Below are 17,781 nucleotides of genomic sequence, written 5' to 3'. Positions count from 1 at the left end.
CCTCTTTATATTAACATCAAATGCATCGATGATGTTAAAACTGAATTAAATTGAACTACTTTTAACAACAATTGTTAAATGATTATGAAAAGTATTATTTTTATCCAAATATTTATATGCGTACACATAACTTAGTATATTAATTTTTATCCATCATCTATGAAAACATGTAGGATGTAAGTTGTACTTCCTTGGTCTTTTGTCTTTTTATTATTATTATTTTTTTGTTTTTTCTCCTTTTTGTGAGTTTCATTAGTGTTTGTAACTAGGTAGCAAGCCACCGTGTTCCGGCGATGGACACGATAGTATTAGCTAGGTTCGTACTCGTACATACATTAAACCCAAAACACATATTAGTAATCACCTAGAATAGTAGTGATATTCGTATAATATATGATGCAAAACTTTTACATATTTAAAACAACGTTTATTCGGTCGATAAACGTACTGATATTTTCGTACGATACTTGTTTTGTTACCGCTTTGCTTTTTTAAAATTTCTAATGATCTTGATATTACAACTGATACAAGTAAAAAATAAGGTGAATCGATACGGGCACCAAATTTGCTAAATTGGTATGGGTATCTGCATGGTGCCGACATTCAAGAAAGCATAATACAAAGACCGTAATACAAAAGCAAAAGATAAAACTAATAAACCATAATATCAAAAGTAAACCATAATATTCAAATCGTTACCAATGTCATTTTTACAGAAAAGTTCGGTACCCATACCCGTAAGTAGGGTTGTTCAAAACCGGATATCCGAACCTTTTGGATAGTGCAAATCATTATCCGAATCCGAAACTTTGGATATCCGAAAAAGAAATAAAAAAACCTTGTTTAACAATTAACAATATAACAATATATAAGTAATTAATAATTTAACAAAGTAATTAACAAACCTGAAAGGGACTGACGGAAATGAATGATGGTGGTGCTGGTGCTGTCGTGAGGGTGGGACAGACGGTGGTGGTGTTGCGACGTTGGTGTAGGTGCTGCCGTGAGTAGTGAGGACTGAGGGTTAATGTGTGAAAGTGAAGGAGAAGAGGCACTGTAGCTTGCCCTACTTGTGTTATGTATGTGTTTAGATATAGGGTTTTGTTATTATGTATAATATAAAATAAAATTTAAAAATATTAATATTAAAATACCGGATAATTCAGATATCCGAAAAATCTTAAAACAGCCTTCCGAATCCGAATTTTCGTTTATCCGAGATTTGGATATATGAAAATTTGGATAGTTCGGATACGGATAGTCGGATACGGATTCGGATAGTTTTGAACACACCTACCCATAAGTACCAAGTACCGAAATCATAAAATTTTGGTATCTATACATGTACCAAACAAGATAAATCAATACGGGTACCAACAAGGGCGCAACATGATGGATGCTTGCATTTTTGTTCAAGCTTTGCCACTAGGTACCGATACGTGTATTTAGTAGGGTTGTTCAAAACCGGATATCCAAACCTTTTGGATAGTAAAATTCATTATCCGAATCCGAATCCGAAACTTCGGATATCCGAACCTCGGATATCCGAATATCCGAAAAAGAAAAAAAGCTTGTTTTAATAAAAAAAAAAACAAAACATCATCAATTCAAGTTTCCAAATCCAAATAAATTAAACATACAACAAATCAAGTTTCCTAATCCAACTTGAAAGGGACCGACGATAGCTGGAAACGGGTGGCGACAGTGGAAACAACAGCCGACGATGGTGGCTGGAGGAGACGGACGGTGGTGGTGGCTGGAGGAGACGGGCGATGGTGGCTGACGGACGACGTTGGCTGACGCTTGACGAGAAAAGGAGAAGAGAAGAGATGGTTGATGTTATGTTAATAAGGTAATGGCAGATCTAGGGTTTTGTTATTATTTTTATATATAATAAAATTAAAAAAAATATTAAAATTAAAGTATCGGATAGTTCGGATATCCGGGATTCAGATATCCGAATTTTTGGATATTCGAAAATTCGGATAGTTCGGATACGGATAGTCGGATAATTCGGATACGGATTCGGATTCAGATAATTTTGAGCACCCATAGTATTCAGGATAGAAATTTGGTCTCTATTATTAGAGGTTCACAAATCGGGTATTTTTAGGAACCTTCCACGCATGGTCAACCAATGTAAAAATTAGATCGGGTAGGAACCGGTTTTGGATATAATCGGGTATTTGTTAGGTTTTCTGGGTATTTTTGGGGGTGGGTTGGGTTTTGATTGGGTATTCCGGTTCCGACATGTCCGGGTATGCCTTCGGGGAGAGAAATCTTATACCATGTCATACCCTCGGGCTGAATACACCTCGTCGGTAGAGGTGCACAAATCGGGTATTAGAAAAACCTGGGTTCGGGTATAATCGGGCATTAGCAATACCCGGGTCGGGTTCGTGTCCGGGTATTGCCTCTAAAAACCATATTCTGTGTATCGGGTTCGTGTCGGGTATAAAACCGGGTATTTGAATGCCCTATTTCCGGGTATTGAAAAAACCATATTTTCGGATTTTTTTCGAGTATTTCAAAACTTTGTTTTTAGTCGGATTGGATTTGCTATCCAAAAGGGGGTTGCGGCGCAGCTTGTTGCCCGCTTACCTGCCACTTCATTGTAAATCGTTTGAATGTTTCTATGAAGTAATCACAAATTGACCACTTATAAAAAAAAGTTATAGATTGAAATTTTTTAGGAGTTGCATTTTTTAGGGGTATTTTTCGGGTATAGATCGGGTATTTGAAAAACCCGCTTCTCGGTATGAAACCGGTTCAGGTTTTCGGGTATTACCAGGTACAAATCGGGTCCGGTTCGGTACGGGTTTTGTACTAAAAATGCATACCCTATCCGTACCCTACGGGTAGGGTCGAGTATTAAAAACCCAGGTATAAAAAACCGGTTCCGTTTTTTTCGAGTACGGTTCCAGGTTCGGGTTTTTCGTGCTCCTCTACTCGTCGGTAGAGATGTTCAACGAAACCGGTTCCTGGAACCGAACCGGTGGACCCGAACCGGTTCCTACCCGTTTTTTGTAGGAACCGGACCCTATCTGATTCAACCCGATGGTCCGTGACCGGTTCTTGCATTTCTGAGTGGGGGCGGGTAGGAACCGGAACCGAACCGGAACCGGTTCTGGAACCGAACCATCCGGAACCGGTTCCTAACCGGTTCTAGCCGTTGGATCGAATATAGCCGTTGGAAATCGTTTTTTTGGCCGTTTTTTGACCGTTGGGGTCAAAAATAGCCGTTTTTTGGCTCCCCCAAGCACCCCACTACTTGTATAAATAGGTATTTGGTGTCATGGGTTCATCACAACACTCAAAACGCAAAGCAGAACGCAAAAAAATACAAAAAAACGCTATTACAACGTTTTGAGTTCTCTAATCTCTTGTTTTCTCTTCTTCTATATTCATATTTGTTGTTATGGCTGCCTCACAATCATCGGTTGGTCAAGGTTCCAACGCCGAACCAAGTTTCGTTCGTATTGTACCTCATAATCGTAATCAAGAGATTTGGTGCAATTGGGATTTGGTTGAATTGAGTGACCATTCATTGAAGGCTCGGTGCAAGTTTTGTGGGATTTATTTAAACCCACTTTCGAATTCAAATTTGAAGAAACACATCGAAAAACCGTATTGAAAGGCGTTGAAAAGGAACGTCGATTCGCAACAAACGCAAATGGATAGTGAAGGCGGAATATTTACATACCAAATTGATCGAGTTCAAGATCGTATGGCGAAGTTTGTGATTCAAGAAGCTTTGCCGTTTAGCCACTTCGACAACCCTCGCTTAACCGCCATGATTCGAGATACGCTTCAACCACAATACACTCACGTAAGTCGTCATACTCTTAAACGTTATTGTTTAAAATTGTGGAAGAAGGCCAAAGAGGTACTAATTGCATATTTTGAAAATATAAATACGGGAATAAACTTAACTAGTGATGTTTGGTCGGCTCCACATGGTCTACCCGAATCTTATCTTTGTGTCACCGCTCATTGGGTAGACCCGTCATCGTGGGAAATGATGAAACGCACCATTGCTTTCGAACTCTTTGAGTATCCACATACGGGAGATAATTTGTTTGAAATTTTAGATTATGTTATAAAAACTTATAAACTAGAAAATAAAATATTTTCAATGGCATTTGATAACGCGTCGAATAATACATCGGCGGTTGATAAATTAAAATTAAAATATACGCCGATTTGCAATGGTGTATTTTTTCACTCAAGGTGTGTTGCACATATCATTAATTTAATCGTGCAATACGGACTTGCTTCGGATGAGGTTACATCGGTTATAAACGATTTTAGACTAATGATACATGAAGTTTTTAAGAAAAGTAAAAAAAGACAAATGGAATATAGAAAATTTTGTAAAGATACGAGAAGAAAAGCTTTGGGAGCTAATTGGGATGTACCTCATCGATGGAATTCCACTTGCATAATGTTTCAAAGTGCTTTGAAACAAAGAGAAACTTTACAAATGTTTCATTCTAGTCTTGCCGAGAATGATTTGGCAATCCCCTTTTCAAATGAGAAATGGGAAATTATCAATGACTTATCGACTTTTCTTGAAGTTTTTAAAACATCAACTACGAAACTATCGGGAACGTATTATCCGACAAGTCCCTTGGTTCTTTCGGAGTTATTTTTAATCGTTAACAATCTTATCAGTGGCAGTCTTCAGTAGTTGTGATCAGTTGCAACCTTCAGTAGTTGTCATCAGTGGCAACCTTCAGTAGTTATCATCAGTGGCAACCTTCAGTAGTTGTCAACTTGTCATCAGTGGCAACCTTCAGTAGTTGTCTTCAGTGGCAACCTTCAGTAGTTGTCTTCAGTGGCAAACATCTTCAGTAGTTGTCTTTTCTTCATCAGTTAATTGTTTATTTTTATGTTAATTGTTTTTTTTATTTTTCATGTTATACAAATACGAATCGTAGTTTAGAATCCAAATCGCAAACGAAAAACGAAAAAAAAAAAATTTTTTTTACACTGTAACCGGTTGGAACCGGTTACGGTACAGGAACCGGGTTAGGAACCGGTAAGAACCGGTTAGATAGGTTAGGGGTCCGAGGGTGGGAGAACCGGTTCGAGCCTGGAACCGGTTTAAAAGGGGGTTTTGAATATAGGAACCGGTTAGGAACCGGTTCCGGTTCCTAGTCCCAAACCGTTTTGAACATGCCTACTCGTCGGGTCCGGAACCGGGTATGATTGGGAGATGTATTAGCAAAAAGCCCATATTAGCAAAAAGCCCATAAAAGAAAGGCCCATCGTAAAAAGCACGCGTGTATGTGTATGTATGTATTCTGAAGTCGGCTAAACCTCCACCACCACCACCACCATATATATCCCCTCACCCCTTCACAAATTACATTACATTACGCAAACATTCATTCAATCCTCTCTCTCTCAAACAAACCCTAACCGAGAGATTATTATTAATAATAATTCTCCAATTCACTCAGGTTCTTTAGATCTTCAATCGATCTAATAATAATAACCAACCCCTACGATTCCGATTATTATTATTAGGTTTTGTTCAATTGGTTCGATTGGGTTGGATCTGATCAATAGAGGATGTCTCGGTGCTTTCCGTACCCTCCTCCTGGTTATTGCCGGAACGGAGGAGAAGCTCCACATCAGGCCTTGATCGATTCGATTAAGGTTAAACTCAGATCTATTCTCATTGGTTTCTATCTTATGATTGAAATTCGATCTGAAGTGTCATAGAGATTATTAGGGTTTGTTGTACGTCTAATTGATATGAACATTTGGATGGTGATTGTGTGTATCAGTTATTATGCGATGTTAATCGGTGGATTATTATTGGATTTAAAGGGATTATTTATTCAAGATGGTTTTTAGGGTTTGTTGTGGCTGGCTAAATGGAGTGAGATTTTGGATGTTATGGAAAATTGGTAGCAGTGATGTTTAGAATTGAGGAAAAAGGAAAAAAAGGTTTTCTCTGTAAGCAAAATTTAGGGTTTTAATGACATTTAAGTGTGAATAAATAGTGATTTTGAGGATTTAGAACTAGCTTGGTGATGAATGATAGGTATATGTGAATGATTAGTGTGGTTACTTGTGGTTTAGAACAATCTGAGGATGATTATAAGTGTTATTGGAGATGAATGTTGAAAATGGATTTTGGTGAATTAGTTTTAAGTAATAATGGATGTTAGAAACGGGAACCAGATTTTTATAAATGTCTAGCATCAAACGTATTCTGAATGAACCAAAAACGCATTTCCATTAGCCCATACATAATGGAATTGAGTATATGGTTTTCTTGGAGTATGATTGATGTTAGCTTTTTTGGAGAATTGGTTGCTGTGATGTGTGCAGCGGGGTTGATGGTTAAGTTTTGTCACTACTGATGTTTAGAATAGAGTACTGTTGTAGTTGTTTAGGGTTTTAAGAACATGTAAGAGTGAATAATAAGTAATGAGGGATCTAGAACTACCATGATGGTGATGGATGTTAGGTATATCTGAATGTTTGTTAAGTGACTTAGTGATGACATGAATAACCGAAGTGAGTGATGCTTCGGTTGAAGTGTATGACATGTAGTGGCTGGTGAGGTGAGTATTTGGATCTTTTCGGACATGAATTATGCTGGCTTTTAGGGGAAAACTTGCACCAGCGATGTGTGTAGTGGATTGATGGTGAAGTTTGGCACAAGTGATGTTTACACTTAAGTACTGTTTGGATAAAAGCTCTGTTGTAGGAGATATGTATGGATTTAAGAACATTAGTAACGGTGAATGGATGTTAAGTATATGTGAACGTTTGGTAGTGATGTGATGAATAACCATAGGAGACGAATGTTAGAACTGAATTCAGAGTTCTTGGACATGAATGTTAGGAATGGATTCAGTGCTTAAGTGTATTAGTTTTAAGACAAAATCGAATGCACAAAATGTGGTTATGAGTCTGATTAGGCTTTCAATAGTATGTGTCACTTGACTGCAGGCCGCTATTTTCTGTGATATCTTGGTTTAACTGTCATTCATGATACCTATTTTTTTAATTACTTTTAACTTTTACAATTAACGTAAAAATTTACAACTATTTAGTTAAATAAAGCCTTTGCATTCATGATATACCTATATTTTGATTACCTTTAATAAGTTTTACAATTAACATGAAATATTTACAACTTTTTAGTTAAATACACTTCAGTTCTCTTGTTTGTATACACATAGGAGGTTATTGTTCTTTTGCTGAATTTGTGTCTTGGGTTAAGCTATGCATTTAAATGTCAGTTAAAAAAGTCAAATACTTGGCATGTTTTTCTAACCAGATCTTTCTGAATTTAATACATTTAAACTGTGTCAACATGTTTGTAGCCTTTTAATCACAACACAGCAGTGTTTTTTTTCCTTAAAAGACTGTTCTATTTTGTTGCTGTTAATTAAGCTTTAGGTATCATGTCATCAACTTTGTTTAGAATTAGGTTTGCATGCTTAGGATCTTACATTCTGACCGCTCTACATGATCGTCAATAGCTACATGTTGCTATAATGGTTTTTATACATATCCTATGTTACTATTGGATCTAAATTATTTGTTCTGGTGCTTTAATTAAAGCTCCAGAAGGAAACCGATAAGGCTAAAGCAGAAAGGAGGAAAGAAAAGAAATTAAAGAAGGAAAAGAAGGAGAAAAGGAAAGAGGAGAAAGAAAAAAGAAAGAACGAAGAGAAACTGAAATCACAAAAGAATCAAACTCAAGATTCTCACAAATTGTTACAGAAAGAAGCTGGTATTACAGAGGCCCAAATCGATGGAAAAAAGCCAAACACAGAAGCACTGGAGAAGAGTGATTTGACTGAAGAAAGCGGTCAACCCGTCAAACCATCCTACTCTTCTGATAGCACACAGAACAGTAACAAAAGGCGAAGAGATGATAATGATAATGAGGATGTTTTACTACATGATGACTCCACTGGTCATGGTGTGTTGCATTTGTTTTTATCATCCTTTTTGTGTTCCTTACAATTGTTACTAATCTAGCGAGATTCTTTTATAATACTAATCAGGGAAACACATCAAGATTCGATTACTAAAGAAGCTCAAAGAGTCCGATCCCACCAGTTCAGGTGAAGATGCAAGATTAAAAACTGTTTCTTTAGCACCACCTAGAAGAGAAAACAATGCAGCACAGCGGGCTCCTTCGACCCAAACAAAGTCAAACGGGCTTCATCTCAGTAGAGAACCGTCTCCAAGTTCTTCTGCAAAACCGATTCTTCCTTCTGGATCAAGAAAGAGTGATGTGGAAGCACTTAAACCAAGTTCATCTTTATCAAGACAACAACAGTTGCAGCAACAACAAAAACACCAACAAATTGCAAGTTTTGCCAGACCAGTTGTGTCCGAAAGTCAACTGAAACATGATATACCAAGTTCATCTGCATCAAGAAACATTGGTCTGCAAGGACCCAACTCAGCTAGACCGGGCCCGGTTCAAAGTAAACCAAGCCCAATAACTACGGAAAAGAGGCCCATTAATGAAATCCCAGTTGCTGGTAACATCAGTTTTCAAAGTAAACCAAGCCTGATAACCACAGGAAAAAGGCCCGTTAACGAAATCCCAGTTTCTGGTAACATCAGTTTTCTAAATAAACCAAGCCCAATAACCACAGAAAAAAGGCCCGTTAATGAAATCCCAGTTTCTGGTAGCATCAGTCTTCTAAATAAACCAAGCTCGATAGCCACAGGAAAACGGCCCATTAATGACGCCCCAGTTCCTGGTACCAGCGGGCCCACAAACCTCGGGAAGAGAAAGGAAGGCTCAGAAAAACCAGGCCCGTCGCGAGCCGAGAAAAAGATGATGAAAAAGCACGCCAAGTATGAAAAGCTGATAGGAAGTTGGGTCCCACCTCCAGCTTTTCAAGCTTTATTACCTCAAGTTGTTAATGATGAAGAAGATTGGCTTTCGAGAAGGACTAAACCTGCAAATTCATCAGTCTCCAAGGGCGAAGTGGAAACATGTGGAGCAAGTGAAACAGGGTTGTGGCAGCCACGCGCACGATTCTTGCCTGAAGCAGATATACACGCGTTGCCCTATATGATTCCGTTCTAATATGGTGGTAGTATCAAAATGTGTACAGTTTTTTTGATTTGGTAGGCGAAAGACGGAAAAAAAAGCAAAAAAGAGATTTAGATTCTATAAATTTGTTCAAGAGGAAGGCATATTATGTGTTGCCTCTTTTTTTAAAAGAAAAACTAGATAGGGTTATGTACTTTGGGATGAAATGTTTTCAAGTGTATGAAGACATGTATTGACATTATTGTGTCTAGCATGATAGTTTAATTGATGATTGTAGCATTGTTTAGGTAGAAATTTGCATGTTTTAAAATAGTAGTTAGTTTGTTGAGTTGGGAGTTAATGTTATAGTCAACTGATAAGTGGGAGCTTCCACTTCTATATTTCATTTTCAGAGTGTCAATTTGTAAGTGTTGGATTTAGTTGTCTTAAATGAACCGACTTAAAAGACCAAATAAATGTAATAAAAGGTGTGGTAGCTAGGACTTGACATAACTGGTGAGGGCCCTAAGTATATATGGTGGACATTTTGCTTTATAAAGGCAGTGTATTTATTTGAAAGATGATGAAAACGATAGTAGCACTACAATTTTTTATTCAATATTATGAGAACATATTAGAGCATGACAGGAGATATGAAAAGGCCTGGTTGGAATAAGTGTGGCGTTGAGCGATTGCTCGCGCCATTGAGAATGCAAAATTTTGTGACTACGAGTTAAGTTGCGGCTTAAGCAACAAGTGGTGGAAGGCTTGACATGTTGAAAGAGTCTAAATAGACAAAACATAAATAAAAGGCCCTTCAGTTAGGTTGTGATGAGAGAAAGAATGCATATTGCTCACTTGGAATAAGTGTGTTTTCCGGTCACTTGGAACAAGTGTGTTTTCCGTGTGTCAAAAGGCTGTTTGCTGCTATTTGTTACTCTTTAGACAAATTAACTCTAGGACAAATTAACTCTGTTTTTAAAACTATAACGCCCCTCAGTTTGCATGGTGTGTTTGATGAATTACCTCTCATGATACAATCTTTTAACATGATATTCAACTCTACAAGAACATAGTTTTTATAACAACAAAGTTAGATGTAATTTTTGTACATAAGGGTAAGAACTAGAAGAGTTGGTATGTGTTTCTATAACAAATTAAATATGATATTAATAACAAGAATAAAGATTATTTAAAAATATAAAATTAAATTTTGTACAGGAGGGAGAGAACGTTGTTACATCTTCACTGCTTGTAGGAAACACACTTCACTTGTATTGTAGGAAAGACGAGTGTTTGGGGGGTTTGGCGCCCCTCACCCTCCACATGGGTCAATTTTATTGGATTGCGGGCAGAATGGGGCATTGGCGAAAGACATAACAGCTTTACAAAAACATTTTTCTGTAATTCAGTTTATATTTTTATCATAACATTTTAAATAAAACTGCTAAAAACTGTGAATTATGACTATGGTAAGGCTAATGAAAGATAATGTTTTAAAATAGCAAATGATGTTCTTTACCAATGGGGTGGTAGTCTATTGGCAAACGCAAAGCTTTTAAACGTCTGGGTTTGAGAGGTGTTTTTGGGTTCAAGTCCCATAGATAAGGATTAAAAAAAATTTAGCTGTCTAAAAAAATATAATAAAATTAATAATGTTTTCTTTATTTGGAAAAAGAAACGTGGCCGAAGATAGAAGTTTAGTGTCCAAGTTTCAAATATAAAGAGAAGTTGGCTTTATGGTGTGTGGAATACACGTTGGGGACATCGTATCATATGGTTATTTTGACCATTAGAATCTTTGGTTCTTTACGATCAGACATTAAAGACCTTATTTTATGGTTGAAAATGAGAATTTAAAATAAGTCCCTTTTAATGAGTTTGTGAAGAAATTCAAGATTGATTGCTTACACTCATTAATGAAAACTGAAATTATATACTATTCTAATACATACAAAACTCAATGATGTGAGACTCAAAAGCCTTGAATTTTTTTCGAACTGTTAACTTTTATAAACAAACCACAAAAAGAAGCACAACCCTCTCCACAAGCCGGAGAGGGGCCAAAAAAACCCAACTACTTAAACTTGAAAGAACACCACTTAGACCAATTAATAGAATCTAGTTTACAATTAGATCAATGTTTAAACCATAAAAAGCCAAGAGATTTAATTTCTCCAACTATGTCTTCAACCTTTAAACTTTTGCCTTCAAACAACCTCTTGTTCCTAGCTTTCCAAATACTCCAACATGTGATGATCACAATACCGTAAAAAACATTCTTTTCCAAAACCCCCAAGCCCGAGTTATGGTGTAACTCTAACAAATCTTTAAACGAGAAGGCAAACACCGGAGGAGTTTTACACCACGAACTCACGAATCCCCAAACCGCCGAAGCCATCTCACAACCGATGAAAATGTGATCTACTGTTTCAATCTCCGAGTCACAAAGACCACACAGCCGAAAAGAAACTTGAACATTTCTTCTTTGTAACGCCTCTTGGGTAGGAATTTTATCCATCTCCGCCCTCCAAACGTGAATTTGACACTTTATTGGCACCCATTTGCTCCACTCCATAACAAAATTATTAGAGTAATCCATGCTAAGAAGTAGAAGATCCTTAACCGATTTAACCGAGAACGACCTTGTCGAATCTCCCAACCACAACCAGGAGTCCCCTCCCCCTTTCCAAGAAGCCGAAAGCAAGGTCTTAAAACAATTTTCCCATTCTAACCTCTCTACATCTGAGGTCGGGTTTCGTGTCCAATTCCAATTCCAAACAATAAGGTTGCTTTCCCATCTAAAACGGTCTCTCACCTTACATTGCTTTTGTTTTTCCAACTTGTAGATGTTTGGAAAAAGAGACATTAAACTCGAATTCCCGGTCCAGATATCTGACCAAAAACTAACTTCTCTGCCATCTCCCAACTCACCTTTAATCAGATTATAAATTTTCTTACCAGCCAAGGACAATTTATTGATAACATTAGCTATGTTTTTCCACACCCCCGAAACACTTTTGTTAACAGGGACCGACTCCCACCCCGTTCGTTGCCTATGAATAGCAACTATAATTCCTTTCCAAAGCCCGTCCTTTTCCGTCTTGAATCTCCAAACCCATTTGGCTAAAAGAGAATTATTCACATCTCTTAATTTGGAGAGACCAAGCCCGCCCCTATCTTTAGGTAACGTCACCCGATCCCACGCAACCCAATGAATCTTCTTAACTTTGTTGGAACCTCCCCATAAAATTTTTTTTCATAATTCCTTCAAGTTTCTACACCCAAAGAGAAAGGATTTATGCAGGTTGATCTTGAGTCCCGAGCACATATGAAAGCATCTCACCACGTTTTTAAGATTAAACATGGACCATTTTCCTATCAACATGGCGTCATCTGCATAAAGAAGATGAGAAAGACAAGGTCCACCATTTTGAATTTTCAGCCCTTCAAGAATCCCGATCTCTGTTGCTTTATTAATCATGCTAGACAATGCCTTTAGAGCATTGGAACTCGAAAGGTGGACTCGATGTATTGCTCGCAAAGCCTTGAATTGATAAGCATATATCATCAACCTTAATTTTAATTGATGGAAAAAAAGGTGGACTCGATGTATTGCTAGCAAAGTAATAGTAAAAACCACTCATTTTACACATGAGAGTGAAGATTTGAACCAACTCGTCTACTCTAGTAAAAACTTTTTCAACACGAGATACATCCCAAAAAAATACGTAATTTCTAATTTTTATTATCAACTCGTCTACTCTAGTAAGAGCATTTACATCATGTTCTTTATTTTTATATATAATTCGATAAAAAGTCAACTTTAATCATAAATTTTGTCTATCACTTAAAAATCTTTCACATTTCATTCCTTATATTTATCTCTGTTCAACTAAATAATACTCTTTTAATTATGAATATAGTAAAATTATTTAAGAACTTGAAGGAACAATTGAAAACTAATGTTTTTTATAAAAAAATTTGTATGTTAATGTTCTTTGAGATTAGTTTTATCATTTTTTATATCTATATCTACAATTACAATTTTAAAAATTAGTTTTTATACACATCTATGTTTTGTTTGACACCTATGTAAATTTGTTAGTACATAAATTTTACATATATGTAAACTTGTGATTAATATATGTAATTAAAAAAAATTATATTAAACATGATAAAGCTACTCTTAAATAATGTTAATATATATAAAAAAAATTTAAAAATGTTTGGTTGTTAAGGGTTCCTAAAAGTTTTTAACTTTTTTAGAGTTCTACCAACCCTTTACAATTAAATATATATATATTTTTCATTTAAAAATAAATTATATGAACTGAATAATGGGTTGGTAAATATAGCACTATTCCACATGATACAATCCATATAATTTGTGGATAGTATAAAGAATGAGATGAAGTGATTTGTTTTTCAATGTTTTCTGTATGTATTTAAAAAATGTGAGATATTATAAAGAATGAGATATGAAAGCTCATTCTATTGGTTTTATAAAGTGATATACTATTTATATTTTTTTATTGGTATCAAGTTCTAACTTATTATAATAATAAATTTTACATATTTTAATACTTCAAATTGTTTCTAGTCATTAAATAATTTAATTTACTGTAGTAATTATGAAAACACAAAATTAACGACAGTTAGAATGGTGATAAACTTGTTACTCTTTATTTATTTATTTTTAATTTCAACGGATTAACAAAATTAAGGTATATTGGATAATATGACATAATTTTACGACATGGTATAAGACTACGATTATCAATAACTGTTCTATTGTCATCCTTAGAGCTGTTTAGTTCATTCAGATCTGAATGAGTCTCTATCCTATTCAGCAACAACAATAAGTTTGAATAAATTAGACCTAATTTTAACAATTCAAATATTTTTCTGTTTGAAACCAAACAGTCTGAAATCTGAATGAATAAGATGTTTACATTTGAATGGTTTCATTCAGATTTAAACAAACAGCCCCTTAGTCTTGAAAATATTTAGAGAATTCTATTGGTTTTATATTATAGTTGTCCTATTCAATGATCTAAACGAATTGAAAGGCAAAAATTAAATGAATTTTTGGATCTCAATGAACTTTCAAATATCCATCCATACATTTAAATCCAAAACATTCAAAGCATTTCATTACAAATTGAAAATCAACATTAAAACATTTCATTACAACTTAAAAAAATCAATCTTGTACACCACCAAGACAAAAACTCAGGCAGCCCACACAGAATGAAAGTAAATACAACATACCATAAGAACCCTAATTCAACAATTTTAATTTAAAAATAAAAAACAACAATAGAACACAAAAGATAAATAAAGCCTCAAAAACCAGCCTTATTCTCCTCCTTTTGTTCTTACATACATGCTACAATAATAATAATAACATGCATAACAGTAAATCATCATTTATCAAATTCTAAGAAGCCGCCTGAGACCATCAGTAGCTCCGGCATCTACACCGGCCACCTGCGCCTTGCAACCGAGCTTCGGCCTAAGGGAAAAAGTCGGCAATGGCACGCTGCTAGGCGGTGGTGAAGGTGTAAAGACTACAGACCCTGAAAACTTGTCAACAATATCAACTGACTTGTTATTGTTAATAGACGAATTAAAAACCTTAGACACAACATCCATAGGTAGATCCTTGGGATCCAGAGCAACCAGATCCGGTTCAACCAGATCCGGTTCAACTACTTGAACCGGATCTGGTTGCTCACGTTTTGAATTCCTCTTCTGGTTCTTGGATTTCTTCGGGGTGAGAGACTGGTCTCTCACTCGGGTTTTCATGCCTTTGTTAATACGAATATTATTGGTTACACCACTGTTACTTCGGTACATATTCGTATTAATATGTACAGGGAGAGGGAGAAGGGGCGGTTGTTGTAGGTGACGATTGAGATTTACAGGCTGATATGAATTATAGAGAGGCAATAAACCGACACCGCCAGCGAGACTACTCGAGAAAATCAAATCATCAGAAGGATACGAGTATAAATTGTTACGGTTAGTAACGAAATTCGGATTCGGGTTTCCGATCCGGTGCTTGTAATTGAAAGATTTGTTGTTCATGTGAACTTTCTCCATTAGGAAAATACAAATTAATATAATAGCAAATTAACAAACAACTTTGAGAAATAGGAATATGTGAATGATCTCAAATAAAGACGGATCAAAGGCACATAAATTGGTGGAAATGAAGATGTAAAGAAAATAAAAACTAACTAGTAGTTATGAACTTATGATATTATAATTATGATAAGTTAATATTAATAATAGTGATATGAAGTTATCATGAGAGAAAAGGGGATCTAGAGAGGATGAATACCCAAGATAGGGTTTTTGTCATGAACTGTCCGTACACCAACGCAAAGGATCTTTAAATAGTGGAAGATTACAACGGCTACTTATTATTTTATTTATTTTTATTTTTATTTAATATTTGATGTGACAATTGTAGGGTTTTTTTCTTTTCTTTTTTCGTTTTTTATTGAGTTGTCTACCAAGAATATGCTAAATATGTATTAATGTCACGTTTTTTAGATTGTTATACTATTTATGGAAATTTGTATGAACGTAGAAATTAATGTAAGACAAATTCATATAATAGTTTTCAAGTTTTAAAAGTGTTCTAATTAGATCACTTAACTTAAAAATGTCTTTAAATTAATTCACTCAATTTTCATATTTTATTAAATTAAATGTTTTCACATGTCTTTTTATCGTTTCTTTTTGTTTCACATTCTTTTTATCTTTTTTTTATGTTGACGTTAAGTAGCGACGTCGATTTTATTTTTGAATTTTAAAATAATTAACGTTTTTAATTTTTTTTAATTATAACTACATATATTGCAAATTCCGACCCCCACATCTTATCCTTCATTTCTTTCTTGACACACACAAAAATCGTTGAGACACGATTTGAAGATTTAGTGACCCAATTTGAGAAAAAAAATGCATTAGTGACCTAATTAGAACACTTTTGAAAGTTAGTTACTATTCTATAAGAAGATTTAGTGACCCAATATGTAGGTGATTGTTGCGTCTGTTCTAGTGGTTTTGAAAATCGGTCATATAGATAAGTTATTGGGAAAGTAACAATTTTAAAATGAGATTTGTTGTTTAATTATAAATTCATACAAACGAAATCTAACAAAGAGATGGATATATAGGTGGATCGATGTATTATAGATAGGACACATACATACATTGTTCGCGACAAAGGAGATGTTGCGATCATAATAATCGACGTTTTTTCAGCATGTTAGTGAATCCTATCAAAACTATATCGTTAAGCATTGCATGGTACTTATAAGATGATTACTTACTCGGAACTTCTATTGTAGTCTAGATCGTAATAAAAATCTTAGAAGTCATGTTCGAATGTTCAGTTCTATAGAGCGTAACGTAGTGATTGTGGCAGCTAATGTGCTACAAGTGGTATTAAAGTTTTGGGGATTGTGAGGGCGCGTAATGCCATTCAACGGAGACATTGAGTCGTAATGAGGGGATGGGTTATAAATGTTATCATATAGAAAGCTCACTTCAGACTTACATAGCTAGTACTCAAGAAAGATGTTGTGATCTTAGATACTACACATGTGGGAGTCACATGCATAACAAATCTCATTATATATATATATATATATATATATATATATATATATATCGTTGTAGAGCATGTTGAATTGAGAGTACTATAAGATGGGTTATGGCCTATGGGTGATATCTTAAAAGTTCTGAGTTAAAAGAAAAAAAGGCCTAGATCGAAAGTTCGAAACTATATATGCTAGAGTGTGATTCAACATATTTTTAGAAAAAAAAAAATACTATCAAAGACGATTTTGATAAGATTATATAAGATATACATGCTCATATAAGTAAATATTTCATATCAAGTAATAAAACTTTGAAAAACAGCATAATCAAAACTTGATGTATAACCAAATATTTGTTTTTTAATTAATAGTATGTCTTTGAAATTAGCCATTAAAAAGTTTAATGAACCATTAGAATGTATCTTTTACAGTTTATTTATTTATATTATAAATGTTAAATTAATATAAATTAACTAAAAACATTAAGAATAAGTCAAATAAGATTATTAAAAACCGAAACGAAGTTAAAATCGTTTGGTTAACAACTTTCTAAAAACCGATTGTTGTGGACTTGTGGGTCGGTTTGATATCATATTTCAATAAAAATAGTGTTACAAAAAGACAAAAGATAAACGAAGAACTAGTTGCACCGCTACCCAGAATTGCAAAGAGGTTTTGGTTATGATGTATGTCATAACCGAATTAACCCAACCAAAACAAATCTCTTATATTTGACATACATTCCTTCAATATATTTGATGTAAAAATGATCCAAAATGAATGTGGTCATCGTGACCATTTGTAGTCGTGCTAACTGTAGAGGTAGGGTACCAAAAAGACCTAAACACCTTTAAGTACCATCCGCGGGTCAAAGAAAGGCCTTTCGTAAGTCACCCGCGGGACACACGGATCACCCGCGTATCACGATTGAGGAACGTCCTAATAACACAAGCGGAAGCATCCTGGCATCCTCAAAAGTCATCCGCAGGACTGGACATCTGTCCGCTTAGATAACCGGAGGATAATGCCAACGGGACAGCTGTCACCACTCAAGTACTCTCTAGAAGAAGGTTCACGATTCTTACTTGAGGAATACGTGACATACTAACCAATGAACAAAGGACACCTGGCCAG

The 17,781-nt window shown here is 35.3% G+C and overlaps 1 protein-coding gene across 1 annotated transcript; it reads left to right on the top strand.

Annotated features, from left to right (window-relative positions):
* Window positions 1-5,406: 5,406 nt before the first annotated feature.
* On the top strand, window positions 5,407-9,290 carry LOC143536028 (uncharacterized). Its single transcript, XM_077030117.1, has 3 exons — window positions 5,407-5,664; window positions 7,591-7,954; window positions 8,040-9,290. The coding sequence occupies exons 1-3, from the start codon at window positions 5,578-5,580 to the stop codon at window positions 9,080-9,082; spliced, it is 1,494 nt and encodes a 497-aa protein (XP_076886232.1). The 5' UTR covers window positions 5,407-5,577; the 3' UTR covers window positions 9,083-9,290.
* The last annotated feature ends 8,491 nt before the right edge of the window (window positions 9,291-17,781 follow it).

This window comes from Bidens hawaiensis, unplaced genomic scaffold (assembly GCF_021521415.1).
Source record: "Bidens hawaiensis isolate Kalapana, Puna unplaced genomic scaffold, B.hawaiensis_p1.1 tig00010731_1, whole genome shotgun sequence".
In the NCBI taxonomy this organism is placed as follows: domain Eukaryota; kingdom Viridiplantae; phylum Streptophyta; class Magnoliopsida; order Asterales; family Asteraceae; genus Bidens; species Bidens hawaiensis.
The sequence above is the reverse complement of the archived record's forward strand: the minus strand, read 5'-3'. Positions and strand labels throughout refer to the sequence as shown.

Coding starts and splice junctions, on each gene's coding strand:
- LOC143536028 (XM_077030117.1), top strand. CDS start 5,578: ATGTCTCGGTGCTTTCCGTACCCTCCTCCTGGTTATTGCCGGAACGGA. Junction 5,665..7,590: donor CCTTGATCGATTCGATTAAG/GTTAAACTCAGA, acceptor CTTTAATTAAAG/CTCCAGAAGGAAACCGATAA. Junction 7,955..8,039: donor TGATGACTCCACTGGTCATG/GTGTGTTGCATT, acceptor AATACTAATCAG/GGAAACACATCAAGATTCGA.